Source organism: Mycteria americana, chromosome 9, assembly GCF_035582795.1.
Source record: "Mycteria americana isolate JAX WOST 10 ecotype Jacksonville Zoo and Gardens chromosome 9, USCA_MyAme_1.0, whole genome shotgun sequence".
In the NCBI taxonomy this organism is placed as follows: domain Eukaryota; kingdom Metazoa; phylum Chordata; class Aves; order Ciconiiformes; family Ciconiidae; genus Mycteria; species Mycteria americana.
Genome location: NC_134373.1, coordinates 35,861,949 through 35,876,668, shown reverse-complemented (window position 1 = coordinate 35,876,668; position 14,720 = coordinate 35,861,949). Strand labels below are relative to the sequence as shown.

Below are 14,720 nucleotides of genomic sequence, written 5' to 3'. Positions count from 1 at the left end.
AGACTCAAATCCTTATGATGGGAGGGTGGGAAGGGGCTATTTCAATATTTCAGACTTTTGATTCTAATCTGATTGTTCAGTGAAATGGCAGATGGTGAGTCTATCTGTGTCCACTATAAAAACTGATACCATTGCATGAGCTTCTTTCTTCCCTGGTGGGGAAAGAGGCAAAACAAAACAGAATCTGGCAAGGAATTTGGCTTGTATGCTAGGAAAAATTCACAAGCAAAAGCAATTAAGCTCATATATAATTCTTTTCAGACTTTAATGTTTTGCAGAATCATTTTTCATCTATTGAGTAATACTGTTGCAGCATCAGAGATTTAACTTTTACATATTTTCATTATGTAGTCTTGTGCAGCTCTCACTGATAACAGTCATTTGAAGTGTCAGTGCAACTGATGAAATCAGATGGGCCATGAACAGTTCGGTTTGAAAGCTGTCACTGAGATGTATAACGTATTTTTTGATTTTGCAGTTGCTTCATAAAAGTTTAAAAACAATGCAAAATAATTTATATTCATTCATTCAGTAATACAAATTGTTCTCAGAGATACTTTTTTATTTGTATAATATAGCTTTAGGGGTGAATTAGTTACTTTTATTAGTGAAAAATTAACATCCATGAAGAATTTTGTGGTATACTCTGTGGATGTAGGACTAGGTTTTTGAGGATTGCTCAACATAGTTGAGTCAGAGGATTTTTCAGAAACCTGTCTTCAAGTGTCACAATGGGAGCTGCTGAGCTTTGAGCACTTTGAAAGCCAGACCCTTTTGTAGTTGTTCAGAATTAAAAATTAGTGAGCTGTTTTAAAAATGTTTTCCACATGGTGTATTTCCTTTATCATGGATAAAGTCTTTATGAAGAAAGACTATAATTGATTAAAACTATTTTTCCTTTTAATTAAATGTGACACCTCTGGTGTGCTCCTCTATCACTCTCCCAATTATTTTGGGAACAGCAGGAGACAGTATTTTCTTGGAAGTATCGCCCTTAGTATTCATTTCTCTTGATTTTATGCCGTTGCTTTCATGGTCCATTCCTGGACATACACAGGGTAACAGTGGGCAAGACAAATCCTTCTGTCATTTTAAGAAACGTGACCTTAGAAGATAAAATAGTGTTCATCTTCCAGTTCGCCCTTAGCAAAAGACTTAGCTTTGCTGTTTGGTATACGTTTTGAGTCTACTTAATTTTTCTGTGCTAATTAGGAGGGACTGACTTTTTAGTTTCTTAGAGAATGCTTAAAAAGGAAACAACGCTACAAAATCATTCAAAGTCCCTGTGGAACTGGGTTGCAAAATCAGGTTCAGCATTAACCGTACACACAGTAGAGGGGAGACTCTTCAAATTTTTGTTTTCAGGATGTTCTTTTCTGTGGTGCTTCCAGTTTACTCCATGTCTCTGCTGAAGAGCTCTACCTCTCCAATGTAACCAGTGTTGCGCAAATGTCTTTCTTCTGGTCAAGAGGAAACTAATGGAAGTCCTTTCTTATTCTGTATTTTCCTTTATTGACTAACTCTGTCACTGATAGTCATTAGTGGAAGCATTGCCTGTCCATGAGCTAACACACTGTTTTAAGCTTGATTATCTACAGAGCAAATGGCAATGGCAGACACCTAGCATTTTAACTTACTTTTCTGCACTCTGTTACATCCTGAGAGGAACAGTTCACCCACTTCTACCTAGGTATTTTACTATTCAAAAACAAAACAAAAAGTATCTTAGGGGAAGGATAACTGGAGTAAGAGGGTTCAGGGGCTGGGATACCTCCCTTTGACGCAGCAGAACCACATATAATTCTCTTCTTTTTCACGTTTCCTTCAGCAACTTCAAAAATCATTATGGCACATTAGCTCAAAAATATGATGGAAAACATAGTTGCCAGCTAGCTGTGGCTTCCATACCTTATTTCCTTTTACCTATGGAAAGAATTAATTGGAATGCAGTAATTGTGTGAGAGAAATCAGTCACTTGTTGCCCTCTTAAAAGATAGTGCATAGTTCTTTTTGGTGTTGCAGCTCAGCTAGGCCATGTGAGGTTAATGTGCTCGGTGTGACGTTCAGTCTTTCTTTGATCCTGAGTGACAAGGATAAGGTAATGAGGACCACATAAATACAGACTGCTCCTCTTTTCACAAGAACCAGGAAACATAAATAGACATTTAATTTATCTGTAAGTAGTTTCTTACTTGCTATCAAATAAGACCCATTGAGATTAAGATATTCACAGAAAATGACCATGTTAATGTTCTTATTTCAAAAACAAACAGGCAAAGCCCATAGAGGAGAAATATTTCTGAATTTCTGAGAGTATTAGAAACACTGCAGAGGAAAAAATCATGAAAATTACTTGACAGAGGACTGCTAACTACAACAGACTTAAGTAACAAATGGGCATATCATAAAAAAAAATCAATACTCAGGAACACAGAGAATAGAGATGGAAAAGATATATTGGGTCATATTCTGCATCTCCTGCTAGAGTACAATTGTTCACTGCAGTATATCTTTTATCCAGTGTAGCCTTAAATTGTTCAAAGCAAAGGAAATTCCTCTACTTCCTTTGGGAGTGTCTGCCACAGACTGAAGATCTCACTGTCAAGGGATGTTTCCAGACGTTTAACCTAAATTATGCTCGTTTTCCAACCATTAGTGCTGAAGTTCCCTCCTTGGTGTTTATACCTCTCAGAAGGACCTTGCCATCATAGTCCCTTTGATATTGTTTGCTCATTATACAAACAAAAGGCAGGTCTCTGGGAATCAATAGAAAATGACAGGGCAGGGCGGTGCTGTTATTTCCTAGTCGCTAGAATAGCAATGTGCACGTATCTACACTTGCATCTTTGTCTGTTCCATGGTTAGTACAGCAGCTTTCCAGTAGGATGAATTAGCTGGAAGGCTGTGTGTGACCATACTGCTTCCAAACCAAGTACTTAAGGAATCCCTGTCTGGCATTGTGTTGGACAGTGTACACTTACCCAAAATGAGATGTGCAGAACCAGAGTGTAACAGGGTAAACAAAGGCATGGCTGTTGCTATCCAAGTTTTTCAGGATGCTCTGAGAAATTACTATCTCTAGGAAATTCTGTAGATCTTAATTTTGTGTAAGAATAAATGATACATTTTCATTAACACTTTCCTCTAAGAGAAACAATGAAGAAAGCAGAGGTATGGAGAGGCCAAGCTTTTGTGGAGTGTGGGTTTATGTAGGAAGAAATACATTACGCTACTCAATCCCTCACACTGGTACTCTCCAAACTTTCTGTGGGCCTTCAAACTACATCATTTAAAAATTCCAGCTGTAATCACTTTCTAGGACATGCCCTTCTTATTCATTATCACATTGTAACTCTGAAGCGAGCCAATTTCAATGTTTTGGCATCTGTTAGTTCGGTTACCACCTCAAAATGGTATTTCATTGTATTCGGTTAGATAGAAGTATTGTGTCAAAAGCATACAAATAACAGGTAACAGCATAGTCACAAAATGCAAAATGTTTTTCTTTCCTTGAAACCTTCCATCGAAGATGCCCTTTTTACTCGCAGACCCTTTCACTGTCTTTAATTACCAGCGCCACCTTTAGCTCCACCTGGTGACACAATTTTCCTGTATCTTAGAGTCTTGCTGCCAGATGAGGACGCTGGACAGTGGGATTGGAACCTTCCCCCTCCCCGACTCAGGGAACCGATCTACAGGGCGACACATTTCTAAGCAAGAATCAACCTTGGAAACAGAAGTCCTTGCACCGTCTGAGCAAGTTCTTCTTTCAGCTCCTTCAGTAAAAGCCAAAACTCTTGAGCGAGAAGTGCCTTCACCAGCTAAGAGCCAGGAGTCTGTGGAAAGCATAATTAGTCACTCAACATCTGATCCGGCCATGACTGCTAAAGGTATACGACCTTTTCAAAGTCGCCTTCCAAAACCAGCTTCCTCAGGTAAAATGTCAATTACACTGAAAATCACATTATTTCTGCCCTGACGTCTGTTTTGGTTAGCAGAAGTTCTATAATAATGACAATTGATAACAGAAATGTTAAATGCAGTGCAGAAGATATTCTTTTTATGAATGCATAAGGTTAACAAGTTTGTGACCTGAGCCGTATGGAAATTTTGTTACACATAATGCTTATCTGAGGAAGAAAAATGTGTTAAGTACTCAAATCCTTTTCCCAAGAAGCAGTACTTGAAGAAAAAACATATGACAGCCTTGGAATTTGACTTGAATAAGAATGCAGATGTTCAGCAATATTCAGGATCAGACTTTGTGGTGAAGTACAAAGCATAGCCATGTTGTGACATAGAAAAGATATATTCATAAAGACTTGCTTTTGAAACCAGATTTGGACTAAAGACTCATTTGGCCTCAATGCATAAATTCTGTCCCAATGAATATATGGCCTTGACCTCAAACAAGACTCTCATTACTTTATTACATTATACAAATACATTTCTAGATACGAATATGAAATACCTTAGTTTCACTTACCAGCTATGTGTGTGTTTAAACTATAAAACAAAAGCTGACAAAGGAATAAGAGGACTAGCAATCCAGCAAAGCACCAGCAAATAACTCTGTGTTAGTAAATAGTTCCATTGAACTCTGTGCAGTTTTTTGTAAATGCACACTGACCATTTATATAAATTTTTGAAGGTTTTTGAGTTATTTATATATGTCAATAACATTAGAAATCATTACATATAGCATTCGTAACAGGGAATTTTTCATAGTCAGCATGATAGGTATGGTGCAAAACACAGTAAAGGTAATTGGTTTAATGGAGAAGAGTATTGTTTTACCTTAACCAAATGCAATGTCATGTATTTATTGGGGTTATGGTTGTTAGCACTTTGTCAGGCTAAGTATTTATTGCTCCTATAAAAGTTGTGAGTGTTTAACTTGCATAAATCTGTATCACTCTATCTATAAGACAGTTTCCATGTAATTAGCATGTAAGGTTAAATATCAAGTTTAAGCTTAGTTTAAGGCCATCAAATATGTGTTCTGCTAATGAGCTGATGTATATTGAGCCTAGGAGGAAAGAAGCCTCTTTTATATGTTCATAAGATGCATAACAGAAGAATTGTAATTAAACATCTTAGAACTTAGTTGATTTAGCAATATTCCCAGTGCAGTATTGTAGTGGTATAATAGACTGCAAACACACATTGTATGCTTCATTGCAGACTCCCCTGCTCATTTCAAATCAAAGCTAAATAAAAGATATTTTAATACTTAGTATTTTTTAAATAAATGTACTGTTAATTAATGGTACAGCTAAGGATTCAGAAGAGAAATCTTAGTTATAGATTATATGCTACATGCTTGAATAGCCACATGTGTGACCTCAATTCAGCAGTGTGCTATAGAGTAGAGTCCATGATTAAACACTGTCATTATAACAAATTGAACAGAAACTGCAAGCATTGAATTGCTTCATAAGAAGTCAGTAGCAGTAAGATTGTTCTGATCTTAATGCTAATATTCACTGCACCAACCTTGTAAGGTTTGTATCTTAATTAAATTGTCATGAAGAGATGTTAAAGAAAAGTAGTATACATCAGATGGTGGGGTCAACTCATTCTTTACTAGAATATTTTCATTCGATTCTTCTCTCCCTCACTTTCTCATCCAAATTACAATTATCACTTTATTTCATATGCACCATCTATCTTCTTTGATGTTCTGATTTTCCATAGTGCAAATATAGCAAATAAAAAGGCTAGCTGATTGAGAATTTCTGCTAGAAAGGTACTTCTAATTATATTTATGTTAACAGATTGTTCTCTCTCTGAGAACATAAAATAGCAAAGCAGATCCTACAATGCCTAGAAGTAGTTATTGAATGTTGTTTCTTATTTGAAAGAGTATATATTTTAAACTAATAGAGGATTTAAATCCATGCCTTCCTCTTCTCTTGTTAACTGGAAAAGGCTTTGGATCAAATTCTGCCACTGTAGTTGTTAGAATTATTCCAGTAAGTTAGTAAGTTGTTCCTTTGAGTAGTAAGATATTATTTGACATAATGAAAGTATCATGACTTGCCCCCAGTTTTTACTGAATTGTAATTGAAACACTGTCATGAAGATGCTGATGAGAACTACAATTTAAATAATGTCTCTCAATTCAGGAATAATTAACCTTGCAAAGCAAAGTGAACAAGAACCAAGTTCTGTGACCTCTGCCTCATTAGAGCATACTGAAGAAACTGTGGAAAACGGAAAAGTTCTTCCAGAGTGGACCACCAAGAAAACTACTAAAACAAAGGTATAGATTAAGAAGTGTCATCTATTAAATGAGATATGTATTGTGGTGTAAAGAATCAGAAATGGTGAATGTTTTTAATATAGTGGGAAGAGTAACTAGCAATCTAACAGCTAAATTTACTTTCTTGTCCTTCGTTTGCAATCTCATTATTTATTAATAATAATAATACAGCATCCAAAGGTACTTTGTCCTCATGGTTTATAAACATGTTTTAATTAAAAACCTCACAGGCATTTTATAGACAAGGAAATGGAGACCTTTTACTCAGTTTTTCTCTTCAAGAAACTTCATCTTGTTTGTTTGCTTTCCATGAGATTCAGATCTCTTTTTTTCCCCAGGCCGAGGTTTCCTTGTCTGTATGGCTGTGCAGTATGAGCATTTGAGCAGATGCGCAATGAAAGTATTGTGAAAGGGAGAATATTCTTCTTAAATGGTTCTGTGTGGTTTTGGTTAATCCCTGCAATGATCTGTCTGTCCTTCAGTCTTTTCATGAAAACTGCAGAAAGAACAAACAGGCAAATACATATTCCTGTGTAAAAGCTACTGTGTATGGTTGTCAAGTTATTAATCTTCAGGAATGCCAGGTTGTCAAGTCCCGCAAGAAGTACAGGGTCAGCAGGTTAGCAAAGAGAGAAAAAAACTTTATCAAGAAAGTAGGTGTTAAGCAAGGAAATTGTCAGACTGCTAGCTAATAAGCCTTACATTACAAGAGGCTAAAAACCTTTTGTTGTGTAACTTTTTTGCATGTCTGCTTTATCCATGTATTTACCGACTGGGGTATCTAGCATTTTTATATGGCCCATGTTCTGGATATTTAGAACAGAAACAGAGAGATAAAATTACTTGTCTTGTACGTCATTGACAAACATCTGGTGAATCCTCTGTAGTACAGTAGTGTTGGCTTCCAAGTAACAATCACATCAGTGTGGTCTTCACCCTGAGCCAGTCATGACTGACCACCTCCAGTCCCAAAACCATCTTAACACGTGATACATGTGTTACTGCTAATTAGTCTGCTGAAGAGTCAGAAGGTCAGTGTGGGTGTTGCTGGCATGTGGATGTGTCCAAATGGCTTCAGGACTACAGCTGACTTACACTCTCCCAATTTTACAGGTAATGTTGGACATACCTGGCTACGTGCAGGTATCCTCAGGTCTGGTTCCCTCTCCACAAGTATGTGTTTCCTATCAAATGGATGTCCTTCTGCATGAGTTAAAAACTGCAACATGGATGGGAAGACAGGGAAATTAATATCACTCTTTGAAAAACAATTAAAAACTCTTTTAAGCCGCTAATAGGCAACTGGGGTTAGGATATTAGGTGGCATTTGTACCTGTAGATGCCATTCACTGAGCAGTATTAGGCTTAGCTTCCCCATACCTGTTTTGTGGGTTTTATTGTACTGAGCTGCTGCTCCTGAAAGGTGTAAGCCTTCAGGCCTTCCATGATTAGAAGCTGTCCAGAGCTGTCAGCATTCCTCTTTACTCCCAGAAGAAAATCCTTAGTGTTGCTTCCTGAAGAGAAATGGGATAGGAATCAGCTGGGAATTAAGGGCTCTCCAGTACTGTAATGTAAATGCCAGGACAAGGGACATGAATTTAGGAAGAATTTAGGATTTACTGGTATAGAAAGCATGAGTATTGTCTACTGGCCATCCTAATTGCCTCTAGAATTGCTTGCAGCAAACTATTTGTTGTGTGATAATTTTATATGTTACAAATACACTGCATTAAACATACTTGAGAATTTTTAAAATTGAACTTGGTGGATGAAATTATCTGAAAATGTTGGTAGATTTGAAAACAATGTTACAGTGAAAAAAATGGTAAAATCTGGACTATGTCTGCCAGACTAACTCAGGAGACTTACCAGGACAAGAACATGTTATTTCCCCCATGTCGGACTGATGATTACTTACTTGAAGGAGAAGTGGTTAGTTAAACTGGTAATGCACTTTTTTCCAGTTGAACTATCCATTTATACTGCATGATTAATATAAAATGTTCCACTCCTAATACCATCTTCGGCATTATTTTGATATATATGCTGAGTGACTGCAATACCCTTATTTGTACAGGACAGAGCTCTGAAAGTGTGTACTTATTCTGCGAGCAGCAGTGACACAGAGCCGGAGCCAGAGTATGAAACAAATTATTTTAGAACTGCAGAGGAGACTTTAGTAGAGTTAACAAAGAACAACAAACAAGGTAATTGGAAATTTGTACATAAAAATGTATATCCCTCATCTCCACTCTGACTCAGCAGCAGATAGTGTCCTTCATTGAACTTTCTGTCTAGTTTTCACTTTCTAACCCCACGTCTTACTTCAGTCTAATTTTCCATTAGCTTTTTATTACTTTTTGCTTTTTATTGTGTTTGTGTATCTTTTTTTCCTCTCTTCCACAGTTTTTGCTGGCAGGGTCTTAACTTGTAGGTTTTTACGCATAAATCCTTGCAGTGTAAGTAAAAAGAAGTCTTCTGTTACATTATTACAAAATTTAAAAGGTGACTGTAAAGATAGCTTCTCTTTTGTTCTTTTTAATTATATTAGCCAGTTGAAATAACCCAATGATCAAGGCCACAGTTTTCCAACCTCTATATCAAAGTGATGTTGGTTATGGTGCCATAGAGAAGTCTCTCTCATTGTCCTCCGTGTATATATTGCCATTTTGAAGTATCAAACCTTTTTGCGAGAATTGATGGCAATTTGGAATTTACTGAATTCCAGTAGATAAAAACACATTAAGTGAAGTTCTTGGGATAATAGTTTTCTGTGTGTTTAATAACCCAAGAAATTGCTGTCTTGTCTTGACCACCAGCTTGCCGTGCTGCAAGCCACCTTCCAGTGCAAATGTATGCCCTCTGGGAGGGGGAGGAGAGCATGGCTCATATCGTTGCCTACGCAGCCGATGGCTTCCCTGCAGGAGATAAATTCTGGCGAATGCAAAGGCCAGTGCAAGGTCTCAGCACCACTGAAGCCCTGAGAGCTTAAGCAGTACTTCAGTGATTCACAGGATTTGTGCTGACCCTCTGCACAGCAGTGAGCTTGACCTAGCAGAGATTAGCACCTACAGTAGATACCGCAGTGATGAATGCATTAAAAATGCCATGGACGGCTAGATACTGTCGACAGACATATTGTGCTCTTTAGTGTCTGCTGGGAGTTGGACTTAAACATTTGGCATTTTCAGAGGTAATCAATTTTTTGTGATTCCACCACAGAGAGAGCAGAGTAGAAAGCTAGGACCGTTTTACATTACTCCTGTAACTTTGTATTTTTAATCTGTATGAAACGTTGCAAGTCATTTAACTCAGCCCATAAACACTTCTTTTTACAGATTTTGCTTTTCTACGAATCATGTTCTAATACAAGAAAGATGTGTTTTGTTAAAGAGGTAGATAAGCATTTTTTCTGTATTGATCACAATTTGCAAAAAAAGGATTTTATCATGTGTAAGCAGTTGCATTAAATAGCAGCAGATACCAAGTTCAATGATACCTAAGCATGACTTGAAGTCACCATTTTACAGAGAAAATAATGAATTTTGTGTATATGCTTAACTTTGGGGCTAGTAACAGAACTAAAATTCATAATTGTGATTGAGACAAATAGAAAAGAAAATTATAAAGCATTATTGCAAAACTATTTCTGCTGTGGTCATTCCTTATCGTCAGGATTTCTGTTCTGTGCTCTATAAATGCAGTTCTCACATCCTATTAATAACAATACTTTATTCCATTCTGTGTTCAAAGATCTAAGCGTCTTTATGCACACAAGTGATATAACCTCAAAACATCCACATGAGGCTGAGGCAGGGGCTGCAGCAGACCAATTCATAGAGAATATTTTTATATGTATAGATAATTACATTTATTCGATGAGTCCCCAAAACATTAATGAACTTTCACTGGTTGCACAATTATAATGTTGGAGTGTTTTTTATTTTCCATTTCTGAGCAGGGAACAGAAAGACTGAGAGACTGGGTGCCCGATGCAAAGACTATTAAAAGTCAATGATAAGACCTTCATTGATTTAGTGGGCTTTGGATGAGACTCCCAGTTCATTGCCCAATGTTATGGAGAAGGTCAGCAGAATAGCAGGGAATAAGCCAAATATTCCAGGTTCTTTTGTTTCAACCATGAAAATGTTTTGATTCCAGTTTTATGAAGGTTTTATCCTGATGCGATTCTGTTGGAGGCACTGGAGGCAGAGGCTCTTCTAATGCTATAGGTTATAAGGTAGAGTTGAAGTTTGTGTAACAAGAAGTATGAGGAAAGAAGCTAATGATCATGTAAGCCTCTGTCTCCTGTGTGTTTTCATGAAGCTACAGAAAATTTATTTGTTTTGTTTTGATCTTCTGAATGAGTTTTCAGCCTTGGACTTTAGAAACTGAGGTTTTATTCCTAATGTTCTTGTATTACAGTGGGTTCTATAACAAATGGGTAGGACCTGTCTTACCTTACTAATGTATTTTTTATACTGTTGTATTCATTAGCTAAAAATGTAGTGAAAAGGAAAGAATTATCAACTATAGTCAAACTGAAAGACATGCTAAAGGAATTTAGCACATCTGCCATGTAAAGCTATTAAGAGAGAAGAACAAAAACTTACAGCAAAGAAATAAGTAGAACGATCCCCCCAAATTAACCACCTCATCTATAATTAAAAAAGAAAGGAAATTCATTCTGGCTGTCTCATACCATCTCCACCTTGAATATTAAGTATGAACAGTCTCCTGTGTATGCATTGATTGGAGAGCTAGGAGCTAGTATTTTAATGCTTTTATTACATTGAATTCCAGGTACTTTAAAACATTTGAAATACATTTAAAAACTGTAAAATTACAATATATGTAGACTGCATTTCATCAATTAAATATGCCATAATTATATTATTTTTAACATCTTTTACAGCTGAGCAGGAAAAACAAAATCAGAGAAAGTCATTTCTGGGGAACCCGATGTCAATCTTGGATTTATACCAACACAGTCTCTATGGCCACTATGGAGACAATGGACCTGAACAATTAACACATTACAGTTTAATTGAGCAGCTGAGTGGAGCTTCCAGTAAAGACAGCAAGGGCAAGGACAGCCCAAGTGTGAGTTACTGTGATTTTTATATTACTTCTCATTTTCTTCACGATTATATTTATTTGCCTCTTGTTTTTTCCTCACTGTGTTCATTGATTACAAAAACCAGGCAGACCTGAAAAAAACAGCATGACCTGCAGAAGAATAAAGGTCTAAATATTTTTAGAATAGGATGTTACATTCTGATGCTCACCTGTCATAGAATTAGACTTCCAAAATTGACAAGCAGAGACAGGCTAGCGCTAGCAGTTTACCATTAGAGAGGAATTGAAATTTAAGGATAGCAAGAAAACACAGAATTTACTTTTTAAGGCTGCTCCTTCACATATGGTTCGATAGTATGTGTAGCGCAACATGTTGTAAATGACTTAAACATCTAAAGTAGTAATCCTGAAAATTCAAATGAAACTATGCTATGGAAGTCAGCTATCTTCTGCTCTCTTTTGAAATAACTCTTGGTGTTAGCTCTGGAACTCCTGATTCGAGGGTTTTAAACATTATTTAGATGAAGATCAGTCCTGATCTGTTTGGTGGATCTTGATACTAAACTGAAACAAATTTGTTTTCTCCCCTTGCTTCATGTGAATCCACTTATTTCTGTCTCTAAAAACGTTGAACCTGACATCATGCAGTCTCAACAATGCTGAAAAGCAACTTCTCAACCTACTCTGTTCCTGCTCTTTTCTCATGCCTTCTCCTCTCATCCTCGCACTTTCTCACTTTTTCTGTCCTTTGCTCTAACAAGCCTAGTTGTTTGAAAATAGAGCCACCCAGCCATGATCCACTGTAATCATTTTGCCTCCATGTTCAGTCTCTTTCCCCAGCTCTTCTTCTTTTTAAATACAAGCCCTTTCATTTCTGTGCGTAGCACTCGGCACATTTTGGGTATGTTACAGTATAAACAAAGGTGGTTACAGAAAATAATGAATGAGCTGCTGTTTTGTAATGCTACTGTATGCACTGGCGTAGTTCATAAGTGAAGAATAATTTTTATCTCTTCCCAGACCCCAGTCTTCAGCTTCACTGTGCACTGTAAAATCACTGTGCATTGTAACTTCAGAGGTGATTAACTCTAACCAAAGTTACAGTCTTACAGCTTTCAGGAATCTGGGCCAAATGTGCAGAAGGAATGTGTGGAAAAAACTGGCAATGCCCCTGTTTATTCCAACTCTGCTGGCATGAAAGCCCCACTTAACTGAATATTAAATTCACTCACAAACTTCAAAAGAAAAATCCTGAAATGTATCTGCCTCATTTCCCAATCAACCAAATTTCACTAGTACCCAGAATACGATTCAATTTGAATATATTTGGGTCGTATTAGAAAGAACAATTTTAAAGAATCTGGCTTCATAGTTGGAAAGAAGAAAAGGGGGAAAAAAGGTAGCAGAAGAGTATTAAAAAGGATAAATGAAGGAAAATAATTTGAGCATCCACTTAATTCCTCATCTTGAACATCTAGAAATTCATAGCTTAATTATGCAGACAAGATGAATTATGTATGTATGTATGTATGTATGTACATATGTAAAAAAATATAAAAATCAGTTCTGCCTTCTGAAAGCCAAAGTCTTTTGCTATTAACAGAGCAATTAGATTTGGTTCCACTATAGAACAGTGGCTCAGAGTTGTATCTACTTTTAATTCATTCTTCTCATGCATGTCTTGTATATGACAACTCTGCAGTGTGCCCAATCAGCATCAAAACTTAAACAAAACTCATTGAAATAGCCTTAGGGTCCTTGTAAAAATCCATCATTAAATGAGAAGGCAACAAGGTATAACTCAGTACTAGCATTTTTCATGCATTATGTTGGGGGGCTTTTGAGATTACTTTCTGAGGATCTGAAATAGCTCTCAAAACAGCATTGCCTCTCGGTGAACAGTGAAAGCTCAATAAAGCACTAGAGATTTGCCTATTAGTATTAAACTTTTCAGAATGACAGATGAGAAGCAGTAACCATGAAAAGCAGGTTGCCCTGAACTCCTTGTTTGAACCAGCATGGCAAATTTTTCTCAGCTGTAATTCGTCCAACCCAAGAAGATCCACAGTCTGTTTAAATTAGAACTGTGTGATCTGGAACATTACCCACAAAAAAAGGGGGACACCAGAGACTGAGACACTTATGGCCAACAACTCTGAAAAAAAACCAGATAAGTTTTGAGGGAGGAAAAAATGCAGCTTTCATGCAGAATATTTGGCATTTTGAAAAAGGAAATTCTACATGCTTTGAATTTAATTCCCAAATGGTGTGTGTGAAGCCTTTAAAAAAAAGAAACCAACCAAGTGTCATGATGGACAGAATGAGTTTACACTGCTTGTCGTAAGAGCAGTGTGCTGTATCAGTCCCTCAGCCCAATTAAATTGGACTGTACAGCACCAGTACAATAGTGGCTTCAGACTGGGTGCTCTAATGAGACATTCTGGCAGGAAGCTCCGTTAATCCAGACTTACTGTCATTTGAATTGTCTCCTTCTCACCGAACATATTCACCAGCGTTACTCCCAAAGTATATACACAACAAGTTTTATCAGCAAAAAGTATTGCCCAGAAGGAGTTTCAGAAGGGAAACAACCAATGGGCAATTACTATGATAAAGGGACACTGAATGGACAGTTTGAGGAATCAAAAAGTCTTTTACACATTGAAAGGAAAAATATTTATTGTTCCAGTTTCTTATCTGCCAAGTCTTAAACAGCATCCTGGCTAAATTCTCTTGGCACTAAGACCAATTTGATGTTACATTTATTTTGACTGGGAAACATAATGAAATAATGTCATCCTTTTGTACACTGCAGAATTGTGGACAAGAAAAACACATCAAAATTTCAAAGAAAGGAATAAAATGCATTGAATCATGGACATGAAACTTCACTTAAATTAACATCCATGGTGTATTTTTCTCATGTAGGATTTTGAAAACTAGAAACAATAATTTTAATATGTATCAATGGAATTAATTTTAATTAAACAGTAACTTCTCTGATTTAATAAAACATAAGCAGCTCCTGATCCAAAGTCCACTGTAGTCCACCCCATGGGAGACACCTATTCAGTGACACTTCAGTGAGGCCTGCGTTAAACAGTTGTTCCTCTTCCTTATAGCAGTAACTGGTAGTGCCTTGAGCAGTTTGCTGATGTCATGATTGCTACCATATTTTTGCAATGAAAAAATTATTTCACATTTCAATTAATTTACTGTTTAGACTTTAAAAGCTCAGTGATTTATTTTTTCTTATAAGAATTCAGAAAACAAGATAAATTTCCCTCACCCAGGCCCATTGTTTATTAATTTATTTTATGATCAAATGAGAACCGACACCAGACTGCTTATTGTCTTCCTTGTTCCCTTGGAGAAG

General features: G+C 36.7%; 1 protein-coding gene across 27 annotated transcripts in view; it reads left to right on the top strand.

Annotated features, from left to right (window-relative positions):
• The window catches only part of NCKAP5 (NCK associated protein 5), a 413,976-nt gene that overhangs the window by 374,388 nt on the left and 24,868 nt on the right, over positions 1-14,720 (top strand). For 21 of the 27 annotated variants that reach the window (XR_012777067.1, XM_075511575.1, XM_075511570.1 and 18 more), the window contains 4 exons: positions 3,621-3,935; positions 6,129-6,265; positions 8,343-8,472; positions 11,181-11,368. Coding sequence is in view for 23 of the 27 variants with exons in the window: in XM_075511575.1 (XP_075367690.1) it covers positions 3,621-3,935; positions 6,129-6,265; positions 8,343-8,472; positions 11,181-11,368 (770 nt within the window). In the remaining 4 variants the exon portion in view is untranslated. Of the gene's footprint in view, positions 1-3,620; positions 3,936-6,128; positions 6,266-7,378; positions 7,532-8,342; positions 8,473-11,180; positions 11,369-14,720 lie in introns of those variants that run through there. The other 6 variants (XR_012777069.1, XR_012777068.1, XM_075511577.1 and 3 more) reach the window with 5 other exon arrangements.